This window comes from Meriones unguiculatus, chromosome 14 (assembly GCF_030254825.1).
Source record: "Meriones unguiculatus strain TT.TT164.6M chromosome 14, Bangor_MerUng_6.1, whole genome shotgun sequence".
NCBI classification, from domain to species: Eukaryota; Metazoa; Chordata; class Mammalia; order Rodentia; family Muridae; genus Meriones; species Meriones unguiculatus.
This window is the reverse complement of record NC_083361.1, coordinates 22,626,707-22,650,458: the sequence shown is the minus strand read 5'-3', so window position 1 is coordinate 22,650,458 and position 23,752 is coordinate 22,626,707. Positions and strand designations below refer to the sequence as shown.

At 47.1% G+C, this 23,752-nt stretch overlaps 1 protein-coding gene across 2 annotated transcripts in view; it reads left to right on the top strand.

The window, feature by feature from the left end:
* Positions 1–23,752, top strand: part of Xylt1 (xylosyltransferase 1) — a 290,019-nt gene that overhangs the window by 147,791 nt on the left and 118,476 nt on the right. For both annotated transcript variants that reach the window (XM_021657991.2, XM_021657990.2), the window contains exon 3: positions 21,879–22,392. In XM_021657991.2, coding sequence (XP_021513666.1) covers positions 21,879–22,392 — 514 coding nt within the window. The remainder of the gene's footprint in view (positions 1–21,878; positions 22,393–23,752) is intronic.

Genomic DNA, 23,752 nt, shown 5'->3' with positions numbered 1-23,752 from the left:
CCCCAGAGAAGTCAGGTGTGGGGCTGAGTCTCTGCCCCTGGGGGCAGCCGAGGACAGCCCTGCTCAGTGCCCTCTTCTGGGTCAGGTCCCCTGGAAGCCCTTGCAGACCAGTAGCTCTAGCCACCCCATTGGTATTCAAGCTGCCCCACGCTCTGCAGAAACATCTCCCTGCCTCGGGCCCTGACGCAGCAGCTCTGCCTGGGGCATGAGAACAGCCGCTGTTCAGAGATAAAAATAGTGTTCAGTTGCTGCACTTTGCTTATTTTGTACTTTTGGGCAGTAGCACATCTTCTGAAGTGTGGGGTGGGCCAGCAGAGTTTAACATTGTACTCTCTCAAGGAGGATCAGCCTCCTCAGAGGGCCTCTGTCATTGGACAGGCACTGTAACTGTCACTGACCCTAGTGAGTTAACCATTGGGCTTCTCCCCATTCTCATCAGAAATGTCCAGGCAAAGAGGACTCACCTTTAGAGGCCATGATCCACAGAAGAACCCTGTTGGGGAATAGCCCCCGACCCTAATGTCTGTGCCTGCATTCACTAACCAATTTAAAGCTCCTGGCTTGATTCATTTTACAAGTGCATACAGTGAGGTCTAGGGAGGTTGGATAACTACTTCATGATCACACAGGGATCCAGCTTTAGTTGGAAGAAGGGTCTGGACTCATCCATGGAAGATGCTCACTTGGAGCCCAGCTACTTTCTCTCCTCTGTGTCTCACAGTGGGCTGTGCCTTTCCTCGGATGCCCAGGGGCTCTTTGCCCAAAGCTCCTACGTGTGGCCTTCTTACAGAGTGAACAGGTCTATGATGGTGGCCACTAGAAGGGATGTGCCTTTTTTTACCTAAAATGTTGAAGCTTCCTGTTCGGGAGCAGATACATAGCTGTACAGCTCCAAATTGCCACATACTGTAGCTGGTAGAACTGCTCCCCCCATGCCCAGGGTGGAGCAAGGCATGCTTAGTGGAGGTTCAGTTAAGGATGGGAGGATAAATCTGGGTTGTTGGCTTTAGGTGGATACTCACAGATGGCCAGGGCTGTCCATGGTGGGGAAATGGGGCTATGAGGACACTCTTCCCCACACCCACCGTGGCCTCTTCCCAGTCCCCATCTCTTGGCAAGTGCATTAGCTTTGAAAGTACCTTCAAGACCTATGACTCCTGAGTGCTGGGCTTGGGCCAGGTCACTTGGGAACACATGCTGGGAGATTTTCACTGTAAGTCCAGAGAGCCCTCCTGTCTGCAGGGATCATGACTCAGTAGACAATTCCATCTTTGAATGAAGCCACCCAGCAAGTGTCAGACCCTTGGTCAATGCCACATACTCTGTGACCCTGTGACCCTGCCTGCCACTCCATACATGGAAGTGAAACCATCTGGATGAGCCTGTCACAACCCCCACCACAATCAGTTTGGTGCAGTGAGGGGTTAAGGAGATGTTCTTCTGGTTCCCCTATGTACATTTGAGTACAGCCACGTGGGATGATGGGGATAATGGTACCCCAAAAATGTCTTTCCTTTTCACTCCCACTTTAAGCCAGAGATTTCCTGCCTGGTTGCTAGGTGCTATTCTGACCGCATAGGTTCCCACCAAAGTAGTTTAAAAGTTTCCTTTGTAGTAGTCTGCTCAGGTGATGTTTGGTAAGAAAAATGCCCAAGGATGCCAAGGGTGTGAGATGTGGCCAGCCTCCCCTTCTGGTGCCAGAGGATATTTTAAAGATTCTACAGGTCATTTCCACTCATCTCAGCAGACACAGACAAACCAAACTCATGGGTATGGAACATAGCCATAGCTGATGAGACTGAGCAGGGAAAATGCATTCTGTAAAATGGAGACTCCATCCCTGACACAGTTGAGGTGTTTTTCCTCTCCGCATTGCATTCTGGAAAATTTAAAGACAGGGTGTTCTTACTTTTCATAAATGGCCAGGATCTGTTTAGAAGGAGGCTTACCACGTTCCTGGTGGTAACTTCCATCTGCTATCAGAGGGGTGAGGAGGACAGCTCAGTGGGTAAATCTCTTGCCATGCAATCACAGAGACCTAAGTTTGGGTCCCAGGGTCCAAGTAAAGCTGGATAGAAAAGCATGTACATCTGCAGTGTAACCAGTCCCATGGCAAGATGGGAGGCAGAGACAGGAGCCCCTCTTCCTGCATCCTTTAACCAGCTAGCTCTGGGGATGCTGTGGTATGGCAAGCTACGTCTTCTCAAGGTGGAAGCTGAGGCTATCACCAGAAGTTGAACCCTGATCGCCACACACAGGCCATCTTTTTCTTTTTCCTTTTCCTTTCCTTTTCTTTCTTTGTTTTCCTTTTCCTTCCTTCCTTCTTGCTTTTCTCCATGCATTTCTTTCCTTAGCCTCATGTAGCCCAGGTGGTGTTGAATGCCTGTGTAGCCAAGGATGACCCTGAACATCTGATCCTCCTGCTTTCACCTCTTGAATGTTGGAATTATAGCCATGTACTGGTGTCCTTCCTGTCGCTCTGGCCAAAGGCAGTATAGGAGAAGGAAGGGTGTATTTTAGCATGCAGTCACAGTCCATCCTTGAGGGAAGTCAGGGCAGAACTTGAAGAAGAAACCATGAAGGAACACTGCTTTCTGGATTGCTGACTTGTAGACCCACACTCAGCAAACTCTCAGCCCAGGGCCACCTGCTGCCTAGGGAATGTTGCCACCAACAGTGGGCTGAGCCTTCTTATATCAGCTAACAACCAAGACAATCCTCCATGGACATGCCCACAAACCAAGCTGATCTGGGAAACACCTCCAATGAGAAGCCCTTGGCAGGTGACTCTGGGCTGTGTCAAGTTGACTTTTGTTTAGCTACAAAAACCACAATCTGGTTTATGCAGTGCCAGTGTTTGAATCCAAGCCATCCATCAACTAGACCTGTCCCTAGCCCGGTGGCCTTAATTTCTCCAACTGAATAATGAAGCTGACTCTGTTAAATGTGGCTACACAGAGCAAACCTACACTCTCCAGAGGCATTCTTCACTCACACCATCATGACTTTGGGGACCCACACGGTGCCCCTGGCCATTTGGAGATTTTAGTTACAAACCCTTCTTGTTACCTTTATTCTCCCAAACACTCTTCCTGTAAATCATCTCCACCCAGTTTCTTCCTGGCTCTCTCATCATCACAGAGGCCTCCAGGAACCCAGCCTGAATGCCAGGCCTTCAGATGAAGGCTCATTCTTCCAAGAACTCGCATGTAATGCTAATGAGGACTGAGCTGCGTTTCCTATGACTTTTCCAGCTTTTGCCTTCTAAAGTCTAGAGTCAGTCCAGACCAGTATCTTTATTTTCACTTAGAAGGTCTTTAAAGATTATGGAAACTCTGACACTAGCCTTTAATTTCTCACGGAGGAAAGTTCCGAGACAGACGTGGCTCTCAGCCTTCAGGTTGGATGAACAATTTTGCTGAGCACAGAGATTGATGGTCTTTCATTTTCCAATCAGCAGGGAGGGACAGCCAAGTTCAGATTCCATACTAAATGCCAACAAAGGCTGGCATTCTAGGTAAGAAGACAGCTGGGGCACTGAAAGAGGTAGAAAATAAAATTGGGGCTCCCTAGATGGATCCTTGGGTAAAGGGCTTGCTGAAGAAGGAGAAGGATCTGAGCTCACATCTCCAGCACCCACATAAATGCTGGGCGTGATGGTACACACCTATAACCCCAGAACTGAAGAGAAGACAAGGTCATGTCTTTCTTGAGACCCTGTCTTCAAAAAGAGGAGGACGCCTGTTATCGGCATTTGGTACACACACACACACACACCAGTTTTTCATCTTTCAAACCAGAATCCCCAGGGTTTCATCTACTGCAGCCCCAAATTTTGTTCTCTGCCACAATGCACCATCCTTTTCCCTTTGCTTCTGAGAGGCTGCCCCAGAGACACAGCATGGGGTTCCAGTCAGCTCTCTTCCACTCACTTCTACCCCACTTCAGCATTTTATTTGGGGAGTGATAAACACGCGTTAGAGCGAGTCTAATCTCGGCCTCTGCAAAACCTAAACTGTTGATTTAGAATGTTCTCAATGAGCAACAGTTTGCACTCTGCCGACACAGTGAGCATGCTGGGTTGCTCGCGTCGAGTACAATCATTACTTTTTAAAATTCCCATCTCTGGGGGATTCAGAGAGCAGCCAGCCTCACATTGGGAAAACATATCAGTCAAAGTGATTTCTGCAAGTGACACGCATCTGTGAGATTTGGGCACCAAGTAACACACACACACTGGAAGAACAAAGCCACCAACTTTGGAGTCTGTTGTCACATGTCACAGGTGTCACACTGTAGAGTGTAGAAAGAGTGAAAGATAATTGAAGGGTGCTACATGGGAATTCTAGAGAAAGTGGAATGTGAGATAACGGGAGGGAAAGAGAAGGACTGGTGGTGTGGGGAGATGGTATACAGCCTGGCTGCCATGGTTACCATGGCAACAGATGTTTCTTCTTCCTCCTCCTTGTCCTCACGTCCCTCCTATTGTCCTCCTCCTCTTCCTCCTGCTCCTCCTCCTTTTTGAGACTGTCTCAAGCATCCCGGGCTTGCCTAGGACTTCTGATCCTCCTGTCTTCACCTCCCAAGTGCTGAGACTCTAGGCTGGCACCTTCAGCCCCACCCTGTCACCCCTGGCTTCATGCAGTGCTAGAGGTGAAACCCTGAGTCTCCCACATGCTAGGCAAACACATCCCCAGCTAAGTTGCATCCCCAGCCCGAGTTCAGCAGCTTCCTCAACTGTACGTCATAACCCCACATGGGGTGGTGAAATGAAATGTGGAAGTCCTTAAAATGTGGTGAGGGTGAAAGGTTGCTGAATATACAATGGCCAATAATTAATTCAAACTAAATGCATAATGAGTCACAGGTGTTTCTGGGGACGCTTACCTCTGCTAGATGCAGGACTTTGTGCAGCCTCAGTTCTGAGCATGTGCACACACATGCTGTCAGACCATCTGAAGCCAGCCAACTCTGTCTGAAACGCCTCTGCTCAGAGTCTGTACATTGTGTATTAACTGTACATACAAGACTTTCTGCTATTACAAAAACCATCATTCCTTGGCACAAAAGTAACAAATTAGCAGATCTTTATATCTGTCATGTAAGCATGAGCATGTTGGGTTTTGAAATTGTTCTTTAAATCATGACTCGAATTCTGTAAAATGCTGTTCAGTGAATTTGGTCCTGGGATTAGAACAGGAATTCTGGCAATTTCTGAAGTGGTCCTAAATATTATTTTCTGCCATATTAGACTATGTATTTGTGTGAAATGGGCCTTCTTAGCATTAGCAATTATAAAATCAATATCTTAATCAACTCCAAAAAATGTTGCAGTGCTAACACATCAAGTTTTCAGCCAAGGTTTAATTTTTAATGTAAAAATAAACAAGCAAAAAAAGAAAAGAAAAAAATAAACAAACACACCATCTCTTTCATATGCAAACTGAATTTTGTTTTTAATAAATGTTATGTGTATATCAAGATGTTTTAAAGTAAAATGTCTCTTGACTTATTCTCAGATAATGTTTGACTTACATATCTATTTCATAACTTAAATTGGGGGTCACTTGAAACTTCCTTGGGTGGAATAGAGTCTTGAATGGAAAAAAAATTACAGTCCTGGTTTAAAGTAAAGGGCAGAAGCTTTTTGCTCATAGTCCTTTCTGGCCTTTTGATTGTTTTTGTAAATAAAGTTTTATTGAAACATCATGTTTGTTTACCTATGGCTTAGGATTGCCCTGGCTCATTGATGGATGTGTCGAGCAGTTACCTTTCTTAGCAGGTCCTTTGTAGTAGATGTGCTGTCTCAGGTGTGGGTCCACCTTTATGGTTCCAAGATGACAGTGCTACAGAATCTTGGCTCTACCCCATATTAGGTTGGCGGCTTCAGATTATCAACTATTCCTCTATTGCCCAGTTTCCTTATTGAAATGGTTCATGTATCCTTGGGGTGCATTATCAAATCAGCCAAAACTCACAGGTAAGATTGTGAAGGTTTTTTTTTTTTTTTTTTTTTTTTTTTTGTCATATCTTTGGCCTTGAGTCTATAGAAGGCTAGACCTTTCTTCTGAGCTCAGCAAGGTTCTACTGATCTTGTGTAAGTTTCTGGGTCTGGCTGTAATCTGCTCTAAAACCTCACTAGGGACATTTGGGCTCCCCTCTAAGCAACCTTTCATCCTCCAGGGGCATACAGCTTAGGCATGACCACACAGCAGCAACAGGGGCTTTGCCAGTGAGTGAGAAGCCACACTTTGGACTGGAGCCAGCTCCCTTCTGCCACCCTCCTTTGGACAAAGTGACTTGCACAACCAACCTATAGTCTAAGAGTTGGGCAATGAACTGACTGTAGATCTGGTCAGGAGGGACTAGGGCAGATAGCCACTCCAGGGCCCTGATTTAAGATCTGTGCTTAATCTAGTGCCTGGTACACACAGGTGTTTCTTCTGTGCTGGGCTTTTCAAGACATAATCAACAGTTGCAGACTTTTAGATCACTATCCCCACCCTCATCTTCCTTTGGTATCTTTTTTTATTGAATCCCTCACTATCCCCATCCTCATCTTCCCTTGGTATCTTTTTTTTATTGAATCCCTACCTTCACAGGAGCCCATCACAGTGGGAATAGACCCTTAATGCAAAGTCACAAGTGCACATGTTTCAGGTGACACCCCCCCCCCCGAGTGCTCCAGGCAGAGAGTCCCCAGTTAGAGAAGCCTGGAGTGTAGTTTTCAGGATGGCCAAATTGCAGCCAGACAGCGAGGGTCAGCAAAGGTCACTGTAAAAAGTGGCTGCGTGATTGGGGTGGGAAAAAAGGCCCTACAGTCTCAGCTGTCAGTGGCAAGGATTCAAGAGTTGCCTCTTCCTCCATAGAGCAGCCTTCTGCAACCACAGGGTTTCTGAGACTGATGAAGAGGCCTCAGCTTCCTGAGGGTGAGGGATGGGATAGTCTGGAAGGATGTCATCTGAGCTTCTCCCACTTGAGTTTATGGGAGTGGACACGCATGCCTATAAAGCAGCCTCAGACAACGGCAAATAGAGAAGTGAGTTAAGAAAAAGAGGTGAGTAATGTCTGAGTGGGTCGGGAGACACCTGGACGACCAAAACCACATCTGGTCAGACCTGGTTGGACATTCACTCTGCAGCTTTCAGGCAGGATACTATCTATAGGCAGTCTTTCAGGGTGTCTACTGCAAGGTAGAAGCAGAGGCTGTTAAAATTCAGCCTGTAATCTAGCCATCAGACCCAGGGCAAGGGGAAGCCATTTGTCTTCTGGATTTGTTTTGTTTGGTAATGCTCACGAAGCTGCAGTGGGTTAACAGTGCCCTAGTCTGGGTGGTGGTGATGGTGTTCGGCATCCCTTAATTCTCTGAGCATTGGTCTCCTTATCTGTGAAGCATGCCGGTGTACTGAGCTTATTTGTAACAAACAACACCTGTAAAGTGCCCAGAAATGTATAAGGATCTGCTAAGTGAAGGCTCAGCCTGGTGGGTAGGGGCAGGTATCCCACCCCTGCCCACTCTGTTGTGGTCCTAGTCCAGCTTCTCTCCCTGGTTCTCCTCTGTGGAAGGAGCTTGGGTTTTATTGGTGTGCCTACCTGGTACCTTCTACATGGCATTGTCTAACCATCAGGCTTCTCTGACCCCAGGCTGGTCTCCACCCGAAATACCACCCCTGGTTTCACCTTTCCCCTCTGCACTAACCCCCAAATAACCCCACATCTTCCAGGTGTCTCTTGCTCCGTGCTTTTATGTTCCAAGAGTCTTTTGTCTGCTCCCCAGCACCTAGAATGACATTTGCCTAGAAAGCACTCAGAGCTTTCTGGATGAACATGGGAACGGCTTACAGGTACTGGCTCTGGCATAAATGACACAGTAAATCAGCCAAGGGAAGTGGTGCTGCCCCCCATTTTAAAGATGGAGAAACTGAGGCTTTGTGATCTTAGAATGTACTTGCCCAAGATTAGTTGTGATGCTGAATTTGAATCAGGAGTTAACTGACATGCAAGGTAAGCACAGAGTCACAGGAGAAGTCCCTTCTCCAGAGCCAGGGACCTGCCTCGCTCTGCTTCTTCTCACTGTGTCCCTTCCCTGGGTGAGAGTGCAAGGCCCCCTGGCTGCAGCTGACAGGACTGTTTCCTCTGCTGACTATGGAGTCAGTAAGACTGTCAGTCAGCACCACAGCCAGCACCACCTGTGTGAGGATGAGGACAGGGTTGGGTGCTCAAGGGCCAGGATTGAGGGTAGGACTCCAAATCCTTCCTGCTCCTCAGGACCAAGGAGGTGAGCAACCACACCCAAGGAGGAGAGCAAGTTTTGCCATGTCTGTCTTTTCAAGTTGAATTGCTTTCCCTTTGGTACAAAGGCACACTGTAAAGTTCCACTTAATTCTTATTACTGAGCAGGAGGGATAATGAATGCCTCTGGCTTATGAAGACTAGAATGTAGAATATTAGATGAGAAGCTGATTGCATGTTTTGTGAGGACAGTGTATGTGTATATGCATGTGTTGGGTATATGCATGCATGTGTGAGTGTATACATAAGTACATGTGTATGCATGTGCTGGGTATATGCATGCCTATGTGTGCATGTATATATACATGTGTTGCATATATGCCTACATTTGTGTACACATGAATGCATACATTCTGTATTAGCTTCATTTCTGTTGCTATGATAAAATACCCTGACAAAAAGCAACTTAAGGAAAAAAGCATTTGTTTGGGTCATAATTCCTTCTTATAGCTCATCATCACGGGAAAGTTAAGGTGGTGCAAAACTAAATAGTCAAATCACATCCAGAGTCAAGAGCAGAGGGAATAAATGCGTGTGCACTAGTGCTTAACTCATTTTCTCCACTCGTGTAGCTCAGGACACAGACCTAGGGAGTGGTGCCACCCACAGTGGGCTGTGTCTTTCCACATCAATTAACTTCATTAAGTTATTCCCTCACAGCCGTACCTCTGGGCCAACCTGACCTAGATCATTCTTCATTGGGACTGTCTTCCCTGGCGATTCTAGATTGTGTCAGGCTGACAATTCAAACTAATTGTGAGCATTCGCATGCATGTATGTGTATGTGTGTATGTGAGCACACGTCTGTGCACACAAGCATTTATTTGTGTGTACGTGTGTACATTCACGGTGTGAATGAGCACATATGTGTGGTAGTCTTGGCTCTCGGCCCACTCCCTTGAGATAGGAAGAGATGGCCCAGCCAGCTTCCCTCTGTCTTTCTCTGAGTGGTAATGGTAGCTTCTGGCTACCAGAGTGTAAGCTCCTGACAGATATTAAAGAACAATTCACTTATCATAGCTAAACAGAAAAGCATATGGAAACAGCAAAGAGCATTAACATCTGCTGCCCAGCTTCCATCTGCTCCTGCTGTCCAGGCTTCACCTCTAGATTTCTCAGTCTGCCCCTTTGCACGGTGGCTCCTCCCTCCCTCCAAGAGCAACCAGGGCTGTGCTTTTATTTCCATCCAGACAGACAGGAACACAGTTTCTAAGGGGTTTGAAGAATTCAGCGTACATGTCCAGTGGGAGGTGTTTGGAGGCCACAGTCCCTGAACAGACACTGTGATCTGCTGCTTCCTCACTGTGTAGCCTGGGGAAGGCCAGTGGCCATTCCATGCCTCAGTTTCCTTGTCTGTTAGATGGACTTGGCAAGGGTAGTAGCTGCATGTGGGGACCTTCATGAGGATGCAATGACACCCTTGTCATGGTGACATCCCATAAGATATGTATCCCCTGGTCCTTTTATACATTCTAGCTTCTTTTGCCTCTTTTTCTCTGGGAGAGGCTGGTGATCAAACCCAGGGCCTGTGCTTGCTAGGCAAGTGCTCTCTGTGGCACTGAGCTGTGTCCCTAGCTCTTATGCTTTATACCTAGTAATATGGTAGCTTGAGTGGTAAGTACCCTTCAGTCTAAGGCCTTTAAATACTTGGTCTCTAGTTGGTAGCCCGATTTGGGAAGCTTAGGAGGTACGACTTTGCTGGAGGAAGTGCCTTGGCCCCCTGCTTCCTGTTTGGGTTTTAAGGTGTGAGCTCTGAACTGTTTCAAGAGCACCGTGCCTGCCTGCCATGCTTCTCCACTGTAGTGGTGATGGACTCTCATCCTTCTGGATCTGTGAGCCCAAATAAACCCTTCCTTCTATAAACTGCCTTGGTCATGGTGTTTTCATTACAGCTATAGAAAGGAACTGACGCAAATAGTATCTTGCTATTCAGGGTAGGTTTGATGCGAGTCCTCTTGCCTGAGCCTCCTGAGTGGTTAGGATCTTAAGTATGTCCTTCAAACCGGCCTGGCTTCCCTACTCTGAATTCCGTGTCCTTATAATGACTTCAGGGGCTCTGTATAGAGCAAGGTCATCCAGTCTCACCCCGGAATTTTTTTCTTTTTCTATTTACCCCCTTACAGACTTAGTCCTCCATGCTCCTAGCAGGACACCGAGCTGAGGTGCCAGGGTACCATTTAATAGTGGAACCTGGAGAGTCGGCGTCCTTCAGAGAACCTGGCCAGTGCAAGGAAAGCCTGCCTTGTCTGTGTTTAGCCTGAAGCCTCTGGTCCCACCTGAGCCAACTTTTGCCTCCAGCCAGCAAGACAAACTAAACGCTGTTATTTTAATGTGTCTAGTCGCCTGTCAGAAATCATTTCTAAGGCTGTTTTCCCCATCTCTTCCTTGTCCCCTCGCTCTCCACACAGCTGTGGCTTAAAAGTGGTTTGTATAACACAGCTGTCATCCTCTGGCCTCCGGAAATGGAATGACAGGTGGAGGCAGGAGTGAGAAGAAAATGGGTGGCACCAGGGTCCTTAAAAAACCCAAATCACACTTATCTACTTGTGCATGGGGGGGTGGGGGTGGGAATGCATCATGACACAGGGGTGTAAGTCAGAGAACAAAGTAACAGAATCAAACAGCACAGAAGCTAATCTGCCTTGTGTTTTCCCACCAATAGTGTGGGCTGCAGAGGGGACTCTGTTAGTCAGTGTCCACTGTTGAGTCAAAATATCCAAGATCATCACCTTTTCAAGGTGTGTGCCACCCACAGCCCTCAGGATAACTATGAACACACAGATGCAAGGTTGTGAACGTACGAAAATGCTGAGTTTTACTTATTTATTTATTTATACTGATTTATTCTTTAGTCTCTCTCTTTGTGTGTGTGTGTGTATGTGTGTGTGTGTATCTGAGAGAAAGATTTTTTCTTGAAAATTAATATTTGTTTCTGAAACGCAGACTTTGTAGCTGACAGCATTATGTCACAATGTGAAAAGGTTGGACTGGCCTAGAAGGCTTAATTTATCTCATTTCAGGGACATCAGATTACAGTTTTTTGGGTACATAGCTCATTACTATGAGGTAGGTCATTGAGCAGTGGCCTGCTCACCTCATGGTAGTTAGGATGCAGAGTAAGAAGTCAGGATCCTTATATCCCCATCACGAAAACACCCCTAAGGATGCAACTTCTTTTCACCAGACCCCTCATTCTAAAAGGTTCCACCTGTCCCTATAGTTTTTGGGATGGGATCAAATCCTCAACGTGTGGGTCTTTGGGAACATTTAGAACGTAGACTGGAGTATTAAAAACCTTGATTCATCCAGGGGGAAAATGAGCCAAGGAGAGAAGAAATGCATTGGGAAGCTGCACAGTGCTAGGCCACCGCATTCAGTCTGTAGATAGGAAACAGGTCTAGGGCCCTGTATTGCTAAGCAGAGCCACAGCCTGGGGTGTAAACAGGCCTGATGTTCCCTATGCTACCCTCTGTGCCAGCTGCAGCCTCTCCTGTCCAGCAGGACAGCTCCGGCTGGACCTCTTTTGTGCTGGTATCTGTGCTCTGGAACCTGATTCACAGCCATCCCCAAGCTGTAAGAATGGCTATCATGGGGTCAGGGGAGCGCTCAGGTCACACAGAAGTCTCCTCACATCTCAACTCCCAGACTGAGTTACAGACGCACCAAATGGGTATCTTCAGGGTTGGTGGTTTATAAACTCCCAATGAGGCCAATGGTATGATTGAGGTCCTGGAGACTAGATGCTGTGGCAGAATGATTTAAGAGATGGGGTGAAGGAGAGGCACAAGAAGAACAGTGCTAGCTGCACAAGCGTGAGATCCTGTGTTCACATTTCCCGTATTCACACGTAAGCAAAAACGCTAGATAGACACATATGCTCTAAGCACTGGGGATGCTGAGAAAGGAAGGTTCCTGGAGTGGCGTGGCCTAGCCAAATGAGTGAGGAGAGCAGAAGTTAGGAGAAGAGAGCATGTAACCGTGGTAGAATACTGAATGAAGAAAGCAGATGGCAGCCTGCGTTTCAGGCTCATAGCAAGTGCCACCCAGTGGCCTGAACACCTGTGACCCATCAGGGCTGTCAGAGCCACCTCAACTGGGTTTTTCCCAAGTAAGTCCCATGAGACTAAAAGGATGTCTACTGTCTGACTCCGGCCAGACTTCAGACTTCTAGGCACAGCTGGCCATGAAAGAGAAGGCACATCACTGGACTTGAAAGAGGCCTCCAAGTATAAAGTGCTTACCACACAAGCACAGGGCCTCAGTCCAGATCCCACATGAAATCCAGATGTTCTGATGCACACCTGGAAACCCAGCAGTGTCGAGCAGAAGCAAACAGGAAGAGACTGTGTCTCAAAAAATAGAGAGTTTGGAGGAAGACTGCTCACCCAGAATCAACATCTGGCCTCCTCATACGAATACATAGATGTTTATACATGCACACACCACACACAAGAAGAGAAAGAGAGGCAAATCTTTTTGAACAATGAAGTTTCCCAACCATCCTCCCATCCTGCAAGGCACAGGGCACACATCCCTGGGAGTAGTCTCTGGGACAGGACAGGCAAGAGGAGGCAGAAATGCTCTCCTCTTTCCATCTGATGCGCAAGCAGCCAGCCTATGTCCTAACCCTAAGGCAACAGTCCTTGTTCCTAACCCTGTTGAGGGAACTTCAGTGGGCTCCCAAGCTTTCCACCGATAAAGATGGCAATGCTTACAGAACCCCAGAGGCTTGGTTGTTGGGCCCCATTCCATTGCATATGATGCCTCAGAAGCAGGCTTCTGCCTGTCTCACTCCCACAGACAACCCCAGTGCCTGAGGTGCCAGATGGCTCCTGCTTGACACCAGGGGAGGTCACTTCAGAACACTGTTTGACAGCCACATCTGTCGACATGATCTCTGCTGTCACTGTGACAGCCCCCGCATCTCATCGGCCTTTAGGATCTAGCTGTAAGTTTACCTGTCTTCCACAGGAAGAAAACCTGGCTCAGAGAAGTCGATGCACTAGCCCAGCATCACCAGATTGGAAGTGTAAAGGATGGGTTTCAATCCATCAAAGCCAAGGTGGAGGGTGCTCTAGAATCACTTTGTTGTGTGGTGCCCAGGGATCCTCCAGAGTGTCTCATGCTGATTTGGCATAGTTCTTCCTGCCTCGGCAGCTTGAGAGACAGACAGCCCACCACACTGCCTCTGCGGGAAGTGACCAGCGCTCTCTCTTGGGCCAATGACAAGCAGCGTAAGTTGTGGTGAGGTTCACAACTCCACCCTGGAGCCCAGTAGACAGGGACAGGTGGTCAGTCCCATGAGGAGAGGCGCACCTAGTCCCATGTTCACGGTTCCCATCTCCTTCAGTTCGAGACCTGGTCGCATGGTCACACCCCCTCATTTCCTGTGCAGAGGCTTTCCAGAAGCTTGGGTGTGAGCATGGCTGTCACCGTGGACGAAGATCTGTCCTCTGCCAGCCGAAGCCCAGGTGTAAACAGGAAGTGTCAATGGGGCGCCTGCATTGTGCAGGGAGCAGCTTGAGGGACCACAGCCTTCTGCGGGAATCCAGCCAATGAAAACATGTTTGGAAACCCCTGACTCTGGTCGGTGGGCCAAGGCAAGCAGAGACTCATAAAGGAGATTTAGGGCATGAGGGTGGCATATTCATTTGTACCTCCACACAGTAAAAATAATTTATTGGCAGCTGCTGGGAAGGCTTTGGTCTGAAATCACATGGCTGGCAATATGAAGACCTTTCCTTCTCTTTTTTCCGTTTTCCCCTAACCCAAATAGCCTGGGCTTTCAGATGAAGTAGCACCATTCAATTTGTAGTGTGTGTGTGTGTGTGTGTGTGTGTGTGTGTGTTCATGTTTGTACTTACGTGTGGATTCATGTGTGGATGCCTATGTGTATGTATGTATAGTGTGCATGGGTATATTTGCATGTACATGTGTATACACGTGTGTAGTGTACATCTATGTATGTGTATATGCCTGTACATGTGTATATGTTTTATATATGTATCACTGTACATGTACATATGTCTATGTGTGCATGTGCAGTACATGTATGTGTGTACATGCTTCTGTATTTCTTTATTTACAGGTGTCTTCCCTCACTGACACTGCAGGCTTCATGAGTATTTCCTCAGAGGCTGTGGTAATGGGCTCACCAGCTTGCCATTTATCACCCACTTGTGGCAAGGGGAGGAGGAGGAGTCTCGGGGGCAAAGGATGAGTTGTGGATAGGGATGTCTTTCATCTGCTGGAGACCCATTTGTCTCCTTAAGTGTCTATCCCGCAGGGACCTGGGTAGGAGTTTGTGGAGAAGGGTGAGGGCTGGGACTGAGCAAACACACAGGGGATTGAAGCAAGAGAGACATAGGAAGGTAGCCAGGGAAAGGTGACCCCGGGGGCAACTGGCATGTTTTTGAGATTTAACTCTGCCTGGGGTCCAGATAAGGAAAGACAACAGAGACCAAAGGAAGCTGAATCTGAGGCAGCCAGGCAGGTGTTCTTGCAGACATCAATTGGTGAGCCTGCATGCCAAAGGTTGGCACATCCCGGGCTGCCATCTTCTAGGAACATCAGCAGATATGATGTCACACCTGGGGTCACTTTGAAAACCCATGGGGCACTCAAGTAATGTTCCTCTTGCACAGCCACGGGCATAGGCTGCAGGGCTTGTGGCCATGTTGCCTGTTGCAGGGCCTGTTGCTTTACCACTCTGTGACTCCGTTGTTTTTGCCTCCCTCTCCTCTGGAAAGCTTTTTATTTTGTTAACTCTAGGCTGCCCTCGCCCTCCCAGATTCCTTCTCAAGCTTTAACCTCTGTGACTGGTTTGGAACTCATGACAGGCAGTTTCAGTGTAGACTAATGTGGTGTCCTTGCCAGCATCCACACCCCTACCCCAGTGGAGTATAAAAAGCTGCCTAGATAAAGATTTTTAAGGCCATTCCCCTTAACAAACATGGCCGCCATCATGTCTGGGAGGCACTTCTTCCTGCTTTGTCCTTGGACTGCCTCTCCAGCCCCAATGGTCTCTGACATCTGTTTCTCCCTGGCTTTGACCTTGCCTGTGGTCTCCCAGTGACCTAGCTTCTTGGCCTTGGCTTCTTCATGGAAACTGTGCCTGCTTAAACCAGGGCTTTGGGAATCCCATGTTCTCTGTTGTCCCCAGCCCTGCCCTGCTGCCATGAAAACACCACAATCAACACAAACAGGTGTGAAGGAACGCCTTTCCAGTGTTCTCCAGGGGGACTTCATGGACAGACATGTGGCTGGACTTCTGCCAACCACTGCGCTATCTTTTAAGAGTCTCTCATTTGTTTGTTTGTTTGGAATATATTTGACTAAGCACAGATGGTTGCTTGGGTGTTGTGACAGAGTCTGACATGGCCACCGTCTCCCAAAGTAACCTTTTTGTGATAAGCGCAGTTAAGAATCTATTGATTTAAAAAAAAAATCCCCACCGAGATGTAATTCAATCAACCTTGAGCTGGTGTTACACATTAGATTTATGGGTGTGTGCATGTGTAGAGTGACAGTGTCCATGTACAGTGTCCCATCCTTCCTCATTTTTTGCAGCATGGTTTCTCAGTGAACCTGAAGCACACGATCTGGCTGGATTCACTAAAGCTCCAGGGATCTGCCTAACTCCAACTCACCCACACAGGGAGTATAGACAGGCACTACCACACCTGGCTTTTTCAGTGGGTACTTGGGGATCAGAAAGAGGTCCTCATTATGTTGCCTGGCAAGTATTTGACCTGCTGAGCCATCTCCCCAAGCCTCCTGTAGTTTACCTTTTAAACAAAGTGTTCCGGGATCTAGGCATATTGTCACATACTTGTCATCTGAGTACTGTGGAGGCTGAGGTAGGAGGATGGTGAGTTGGATGCAGGCCTGTGCAAATAGTGAGAATCTAAGAAAAGGAAGGGAAGGATGGCAGGGAAGAGATGTAGGGTACCCGGGGGAGCAAGACACAGCTTGTATTTGGGGCTTCCCAGCACACTTTCCCTTGGATTTCTCCCTCTCTGCTGCCTTTGCTTTCCTTTTTGATTGCATTTGCATTGCTGTTGTGTCCGTAACATGAAAAGAGCTAGAAAATACGGGGTACATGTTCCCCTGAGCCTTGGTAGGATTGGGGAGAGGGAACACACAAAGGTTCTGAGCCAGCACATCCTCTGGGCTTTGCAGCTTTCGGCCCCAGGGAATAGCTCCCCAGGGCTGCAGTCCAGTCAGAGCCAGATGCCGGCCATGACAGAGTTCATCAGAGGTGATCGTTGCGTTAGGTGAAAGGCTCTCACAGGGATGAGCACAGTGAATGTGTACAGAGATGATTATTAGTCCATTTGGAAGGAAGCAGGATGATCAGGCCTCGGGTAGGCAGATACACCTTTGTGAAATGTCAGCTATCTCGCAGCTGTTCCCAGGACCCCCTCAAGCCTTTTGATGTTCCAGAAGACCTTCCAACAGCTTTTTCTCATACCTATCACTTATGGATGACAGATGTTTAAACTGAGCCATTTCCTAACTGCTTGCTAGTTGGTTCACTTAAAACAATACTCAAGCTCATTACTCTTCCATATAAATGAAATCTTAGGCCAAAGATGCAGCTTCACGCCATAAGGAGCAAACAAGAAGGGAGGAGCCTCCTGGATTGTGAGTTCTAGGCCATCTTGGGCTACATAATGAACCCCTCACATAGATCTCAGAAACCACAATCAGAAGACAGCTGGGTCACATCTGCTCCTTTTTGCTGCACATTGTGATGTCACTTGTCATGAAGTTTCTGGAAAAGTCCCCTGTGCACTGGTGAGGGAATGAACCGGAAGGAGATAACATCTCCACATTATGAGGGAAGCAGTTTGTTCTTGATAATCCCTGCACAGGTCTCAGGGGCCTCAGGAGAGGCTCCAGCACATGCTCAGAGATCCATATTAGGTTAGCATTTCAGCGGTGCATTATTTATTTACGTGTGTGTGTGTGTGTGTGTGTTTGTGTGTGTGTCACAGTGTGACCGTGGGTGTGTTACAGTGTGCCTGACATCGTGTGGATGTGGATGTTGGACAGAGCTGTTCATCTTAGACAGAGAGATGTAAAAGATGTAAAATATCTGCTTGAAGAGCTGAAGATGGAAGTGGGAGGAATGGACTCCCTTCTGCTTGACCTTTGACCTCTAATACCAACACTCTGTTAGAGGCAGTGATCTGGGCTGTGTCTGGGATGGCACCAGAATCCTTCAGACCATTTATCCTTGGTCTCCTAAACTTTATCAGAGTACTGTTCAATGAGATGGAAAAAACAAAATTTACTAGTCAATCATATTGATTAACAACCAACTCAGACAGTGTTTACTAGAACTCATGTGGGACCCATCTTAATACAGATGAGAAAATTATACAGTCACTAAAGCAAGACAAGTCTGCTCCCCTCCCTACACAGTGCTCACTCCACACAAGCAATGAAAGCAAAGACTGTAATCCTCGAGTGCACAAGGGAGCGGGGAGCCACAGCTACCACCTTCAACTCTGGAAAACAGGACCTAGGGGCTGGGATTCAGTTGGCCGGAGAGAAGTCTGATTATTAGAGACCAAAAGAAAGGTAGGAAAAAATGTGTGTGTTTGTGTGTGTGTGTGTGTGTGTGTGTCTGTCTGTCTGTGTGTGTCTGTGTCTGTCTGTTTGTGTGTGTGTGTGTGTGTGTGTGTGTATGTGTAGGGGTATCCCGGATCATATAACCGCCTCTGAGAGCCACGTCTTTCTACCTGATCAAAACAGCCTCTAAACAAGCTCAAGGTTGAATGGGGGGTGGAGGCCAGTATTACACTTAATTATTCTTCTGGAATAAAAAATAGATTCTAGCAGCAGCTTTGAGGGAAGGCAAGGCGGGGGCAATTAGAAGTTCTGAGATGGGTGCAAATGTTTGAATGAACAATCATTATAATAGAAACATTAAAATAAAATAAGTCAAAGGGTTCTGTTTGCATAGATAACCCAAGGTGAGAGTGTTGGGTTGTCTATGAATAAAAGGGACATGGTCTTTCAAAATAGAGAGGTCGTAACCAATGTGTCCACCGGTAGAGACAGATGGGAAAGAGAAAATTAAGACAAAATATTTTTGGAAGATTTATTTATGTGTAAATGTGTTCATATGTGTGTGAAAGAATGCTTGTACGTGTGTGTGTGTGTGTAAAGATGTGCCCAAGGGTACCCATACTTCTACATTTACAGTGTGTCTGGAAGAAGGTGCCAAGCATCTTTCTCTGTCACTCTTTGTCTATTCCTTTAAGGCAGAGTCTCTCCCTGAACCTAGGACCCATTCTTTCTTTACTAGGCAGGAAGTTAGCAAGCCCTAAAATACTCCTGTCTCCTCCCTGTAGGATCCGGGGTTACAGGCTGTACAGAATGCCTGAATTGTGGGGGTGCTGGGATCTGAACGCCAGTCTCCACGATTTCTCAGCAGCCCTTGTAACTGCTGAGCCATGTCTCCAGCCCCCGGGCATTGTATTAATTAGTAAAGTTGTTACATAGTCAGTGCCTGTTGCTCATTCTTCCTCCTACCTGAATTGAGTGGGAAGAATCTTCCAGAAGTTTCCAGCACATTCACCCTCACCGAAATACCCGAAAGGTAAATATCATCGTATCTGTGTTCCAGATGAGGAAGCTGAGGCACGGGGGTCTGAATCAGTTTGCACTGTTATCGTGGTTGCTCAGGCCCTTTGTGTCCTGTCTCTTCTCCTTAGCTAGATCTTCTTCCTGCTTCACTATGTCCCTGAGCTTTAGGCACACAAAATGTGAGGGTCCTGGTCTGGGGCCCTGTACTCTGACATCTTCTGGGGATCTGATAGGAGATTACCCAAGAATCTTTGTTGAGACAGTCCCTCTGTGTAATCCAAGCTTATCTGTGTCTGATTGTGTTGACCAGACTGCCTGGTCTAAATTGTAGCAACAACATTCCTGCCTCTGCCACCTCAGTGCTGAGATTATAAGGCATGGGACATTATCCCCAGTGTTTTATTAGTATTAACACTTTTTATCATATTCTTTCTCTCTTTCTCCTCCAGACTCCAAGATTCTTCCTACTTCCCTACCCACACACATTTTTCTCTCTCTTTCCCCTCTCTCCCTCCCTCCCACTAACAAAATAGAATAAAATCAAAACAGGTAAGCTTAGACAAAACCAGTAAATCAGCAAACAAACAGTGAGTGTACACACATACACAGAGGGGGAAAAACATGGTGTATGTTTACATTGATCAACTCTTCCTGGGCATAGCAGTGATTCTCAGCCTCCCTTATGCTGTGACCCTTTAATACAGTTCCTCATGTTGTGTTAATCCCCACCACCACCACACCATCAGTCACTTTCATTGCTACTTCATAACTGTAGTTTTGCTACAGCTATGAGTTGCAATGTAAATATTTTGGAGATGGAGATTTGTCAAAGGTGTTGCAACCTTCAGGTTGAGGACCACTGGCATAGGGCCTTCTCTGGAGTCCATTTGATATTCCTAGTTAGTGACACTCCTTTGGAGCAAACTGGCTTACCTTTCCCAGCAGGTACCAATTGCAAATAGCATCTTGGTTGGAAGTGTGACTTTGGGGCTGCTTCCCATTCTCAGTGCTGGGATTTTTGTCTGCATTCTGTGGTTTTGAGTCAGGGTGTCACACTGCAGTCCAGGATGGTCTGGTATTCATTCTATAGACTAGGCTGGGCTGGTATTGCAGCAGCAATCCTCGTGCTTTTACCTTCAAAGTCTAGGATTATAGGCATGGGGTACCAACTCATGTGCTTTATCTGTGCTTGTTTTGGTCATTCTTGAGTGAGATTCTAAGGATATAGCCCAGGCTTGTCTGGAACTCGCTATGTAGCCCAAGTAAAACTGAATTTAGTGATCCTTCTGCCTTTAACCAAGTGCTGGAATTACAGGCATGCACCACCTAGAGAGTCTTTTGTTTTGTTTTGTTGTTTTGGGGGGATGTGGTGTGTGTGTGTGTGTGTGTGTGTGTGTGTATTTCAGTAGGGGAAAAGTGAAGTCTCTTTGCCTCTTTGGGTTCAGATGAAGAACTGGGGATGGGGTAGGTGAGGCCATTCCTTGATATACTGACAAACAAATCTGTAAAGTAGATATGGCATACATATTCAGTGATATTATTCAGACTTTCCTAAGAAAAGAATCTTGTAATGTGCAGCAATGCGGATGAAAGCTGAGGGCCCGAAGACATGACTCAGCAGCAATGGGAGCTTGCTGCTCTTTCGGATAACCAGATCCCTGTTCTCAGCACCCATACTGGAAAGATCATAACCACTTGCAACTCCAGCTCCAGGGGATCAGCTGCCCTCTTCTGGCCTCCGAGGCCACTGTACTCATGTGCACATAGACCATACACATATAGCAAGTTCCCAGCTAGCCAGGGCTTCATAGTGAAATCCTATCTTTAAAGGGGGGAGGTGGTTGACTAGTTAGATGTCATAATTTTCCAATGTTTTTTAAATTATAGCCACACAACAGTAAAATAAAAATTTTAAAGGAAAAATATAGAGGGATACTTACTCAAAATTGTGGTCACTATAGAAAACAACATTGACTCTGGGAGACTCAGGCCTCCAGAAGGGCCTGATCTTCCTTCCCTGTGCAGACTTTTCTAGTAGCTGTCAAGTGTCTGTGGACAATTCTTTCCAGAAGGCAAACATCCTCCTTCTTTCTCTCTTACTGGAGTACTTTACCATCCCATAGCAGCTGAGCAGCAGCTGAGGCAGGGAGGTAGACCTGGGGCCACCCAGACTCTCTGGTCCCGTGACAAGCGTATCTCTCGAGGAGGTAGTTGAATTAATTGTAAGCCGTGTTGGACTGGTGGCAGTGCCAGCACCTGATCTCAACAATTAGCCAGAGGAACTGGCTGCAGAGAAAATTCAAAGCCAGCCTGGCACACCTGGTGAGACTCCCGTCTCGGAATAAAAAATAAATAAAAATGTAGCTCCATGGCAGAGCGCTTGCTCGGGATGTGTAAGGCCGTGGACTTGACCCCAGTGCAACGAGGGAAGTAAAAGATCATAGGCTCCCGTCTTTCTTGAGACTCATTTCCAGGCTCGTTTGACACTGGCTGCACTGCAGATAAAAATTAAGTTAACTTAAACCAAATTTGAAAAATGAAAAAGGCATGCCTGCTGTCTTGCTTATGGAATTGACAGTGGCCCGAGTATAGGCAAGATAGATTTTCTGGTCCTAAAGGCAATGTATACCGCATTGGTCCATGTCGCCTCCTTTATGATTTGCTCCTGACCTATCCAGCTCTACTGTAGATTGTTGCAGTGCCTTCTACTGGCGTTTGAACAAAAGCCCTTCAGGAAAGTTTCCCCAGACAGCGCAGACAGGAGGGGATCTTTGAGAATCACAGTCACTTTCTTGGTCCCTGCGAACACGGAAAAGCTTTAGTGTCTTCAGGGAGGTAGGGAGGACAAAGTGGGAAACAAAAAGTATTTCCTCAGTCTGAGCCAATGAGAGAAGAATGGCCATCTTGGCTCAGGTTTCCCTACCGGTCACTCTGTCAGGGCCAGCCTACTCACTCAGCAACAACTTTCTGTTTCTCTGATTCCCCAGGATGGCTACTTCTCTCACCGGCCCAAAGAAAAAGTTCGCACTGACAGCAACAATGAGAACTCAGTCCCCAAGGACTTTGAGAATGTGGACAACAGCAACTTCGCCCCCAGGACCCAGAAGCAGAAGCACCAGCCAGAGTTGGCAAAGAAGCCACCCAGCAGGCAGAAGGAGCGTTTGCAGAGGAAGCTGGAGGCCCAGGACAAAGGACAGGGCCAGTCAGTCCTGGGCAAAGGCCCCAAGGAGGTGCTGCCTCCCCGGGAAAAAGCCACAGGCAACAGCAGCCAAGGGAAGGATCTCTCAAGACACAGCCATGCCAAGAAGAGTGGCGGCGGTGGGTCCCCCGAAACCAAGTCTGACCAGGCTCCCAAGTGTGACATTTCTGGCAAAGAGGCCATCTCAGCACTGACCCGTGCTAAGTCCAAGCACTGTCGTCAGGAGATTGCAGAAACCTATTGTCGTCACAAGCTGGGACTGCTAATGCCAGAGAAGGTGGCTCGATTCTGTCCCCTGGAGGGTAAGTCACTTTCTCCTCCCTCTGGCCCCATCCCTCTGCCTTCTCAGGCCCTCTGAGTATAACCATACTGTGTCTCAAACCCTGATCGAAAGATGTGGTTTGTCTGAGAACTCAGAACTCATGTCTGCTGTAGGGAAAGTTTCACAAAATCACTTTACTTGGGTTAGTATTTTAACCTGTTCCCTTTAGCAAAGATGTCCCTGCTATGATCTCAGAGTCTACAGATGTGTTTCACTGTGTTCCTAGCTATCCTGGGATTCACAGGCTATAGAAATCAGGAAAAAAAAATAGTCTCTATTAAACCTTAACTTTTTACTTATGCAATACTATACAGCCATGACATAACATAAGAAACTATAAGTCACCCAAAGATTATTTCAAGCATACAGGCGGGTGTGCAGGCTATAAGCAAACATCATACTATTTCATATAAGAGATAGGACACCACTGAATGTGGGTATTGTAGGATCGGGTACCCAATGCCCTGCGGACCCCTTCACGGCTCATTGTGTCTGTACACTTTATTAGGCAGGTTGTAGCCCCAAACTCCAAGTATCCCAAGGGAAGGTGGGAAAGAGAGGCTTAGCATGCCCTTCACAAGCTCCCTCCTAGTCAAGTTCAGCATGACTTCTTGGGCTTGAGGCAGCAAGTGTGTATCTATGCAACATTTCCTGTTCAATAGACAGATTTAAAAAGAAAGATCCTCCTTTCCCCATCGTCTGTGTGGTCCAGGTGGCTCCTGTCTGTGTTCTTGATTGCACTTGGCACTTGGTGTACAGTAATAATTAAGGAATGCAAGAGCCATTCTTAGCCAGTGCCAGGCAGGGGGCGCTTTGGAAGTCTGAACCAAGGTAACATGGCTCCTGCCACATACAGAGCTGGCATGCTTGCTCCATGAAAGGGCAAGCAGCAGATCTGTGTGGTCATGGGGCTGTCCATGTCTATCACAGTGACTGGAGGCTGCTTTTAGAGCAGACACGAGAACATCAGTGCACTTGCTAAGGTTTCAGTGGATTCAGACTGCTTTCTAGCCTTCAAAAGGCTTCCATTCCATCATATTTAAGGTAGAAGTGCCATGAACTCAAAGAAATGCGTATAAAGCATCTGATCTACAGAATGTCCTAACTCAGTATGGTCCACCTTAAATGTGCTCAGAAAGTTTCAGTCAGCCTACAGTTGGGGAAAAACTGAAAAAAAGCAAAGCTTACACTTAGACAATGTGTTGACTGCACTGTATAAGTTATTAGGTGCTGCAAAGAAAGTTTTGGGAAGCAAGATGGTGTTGAAAGATCATAACTCATCCATTATTACGCTAGGGATCAACCACAGTCGAACGTGCAATGCTCTGTTTTATCACCAT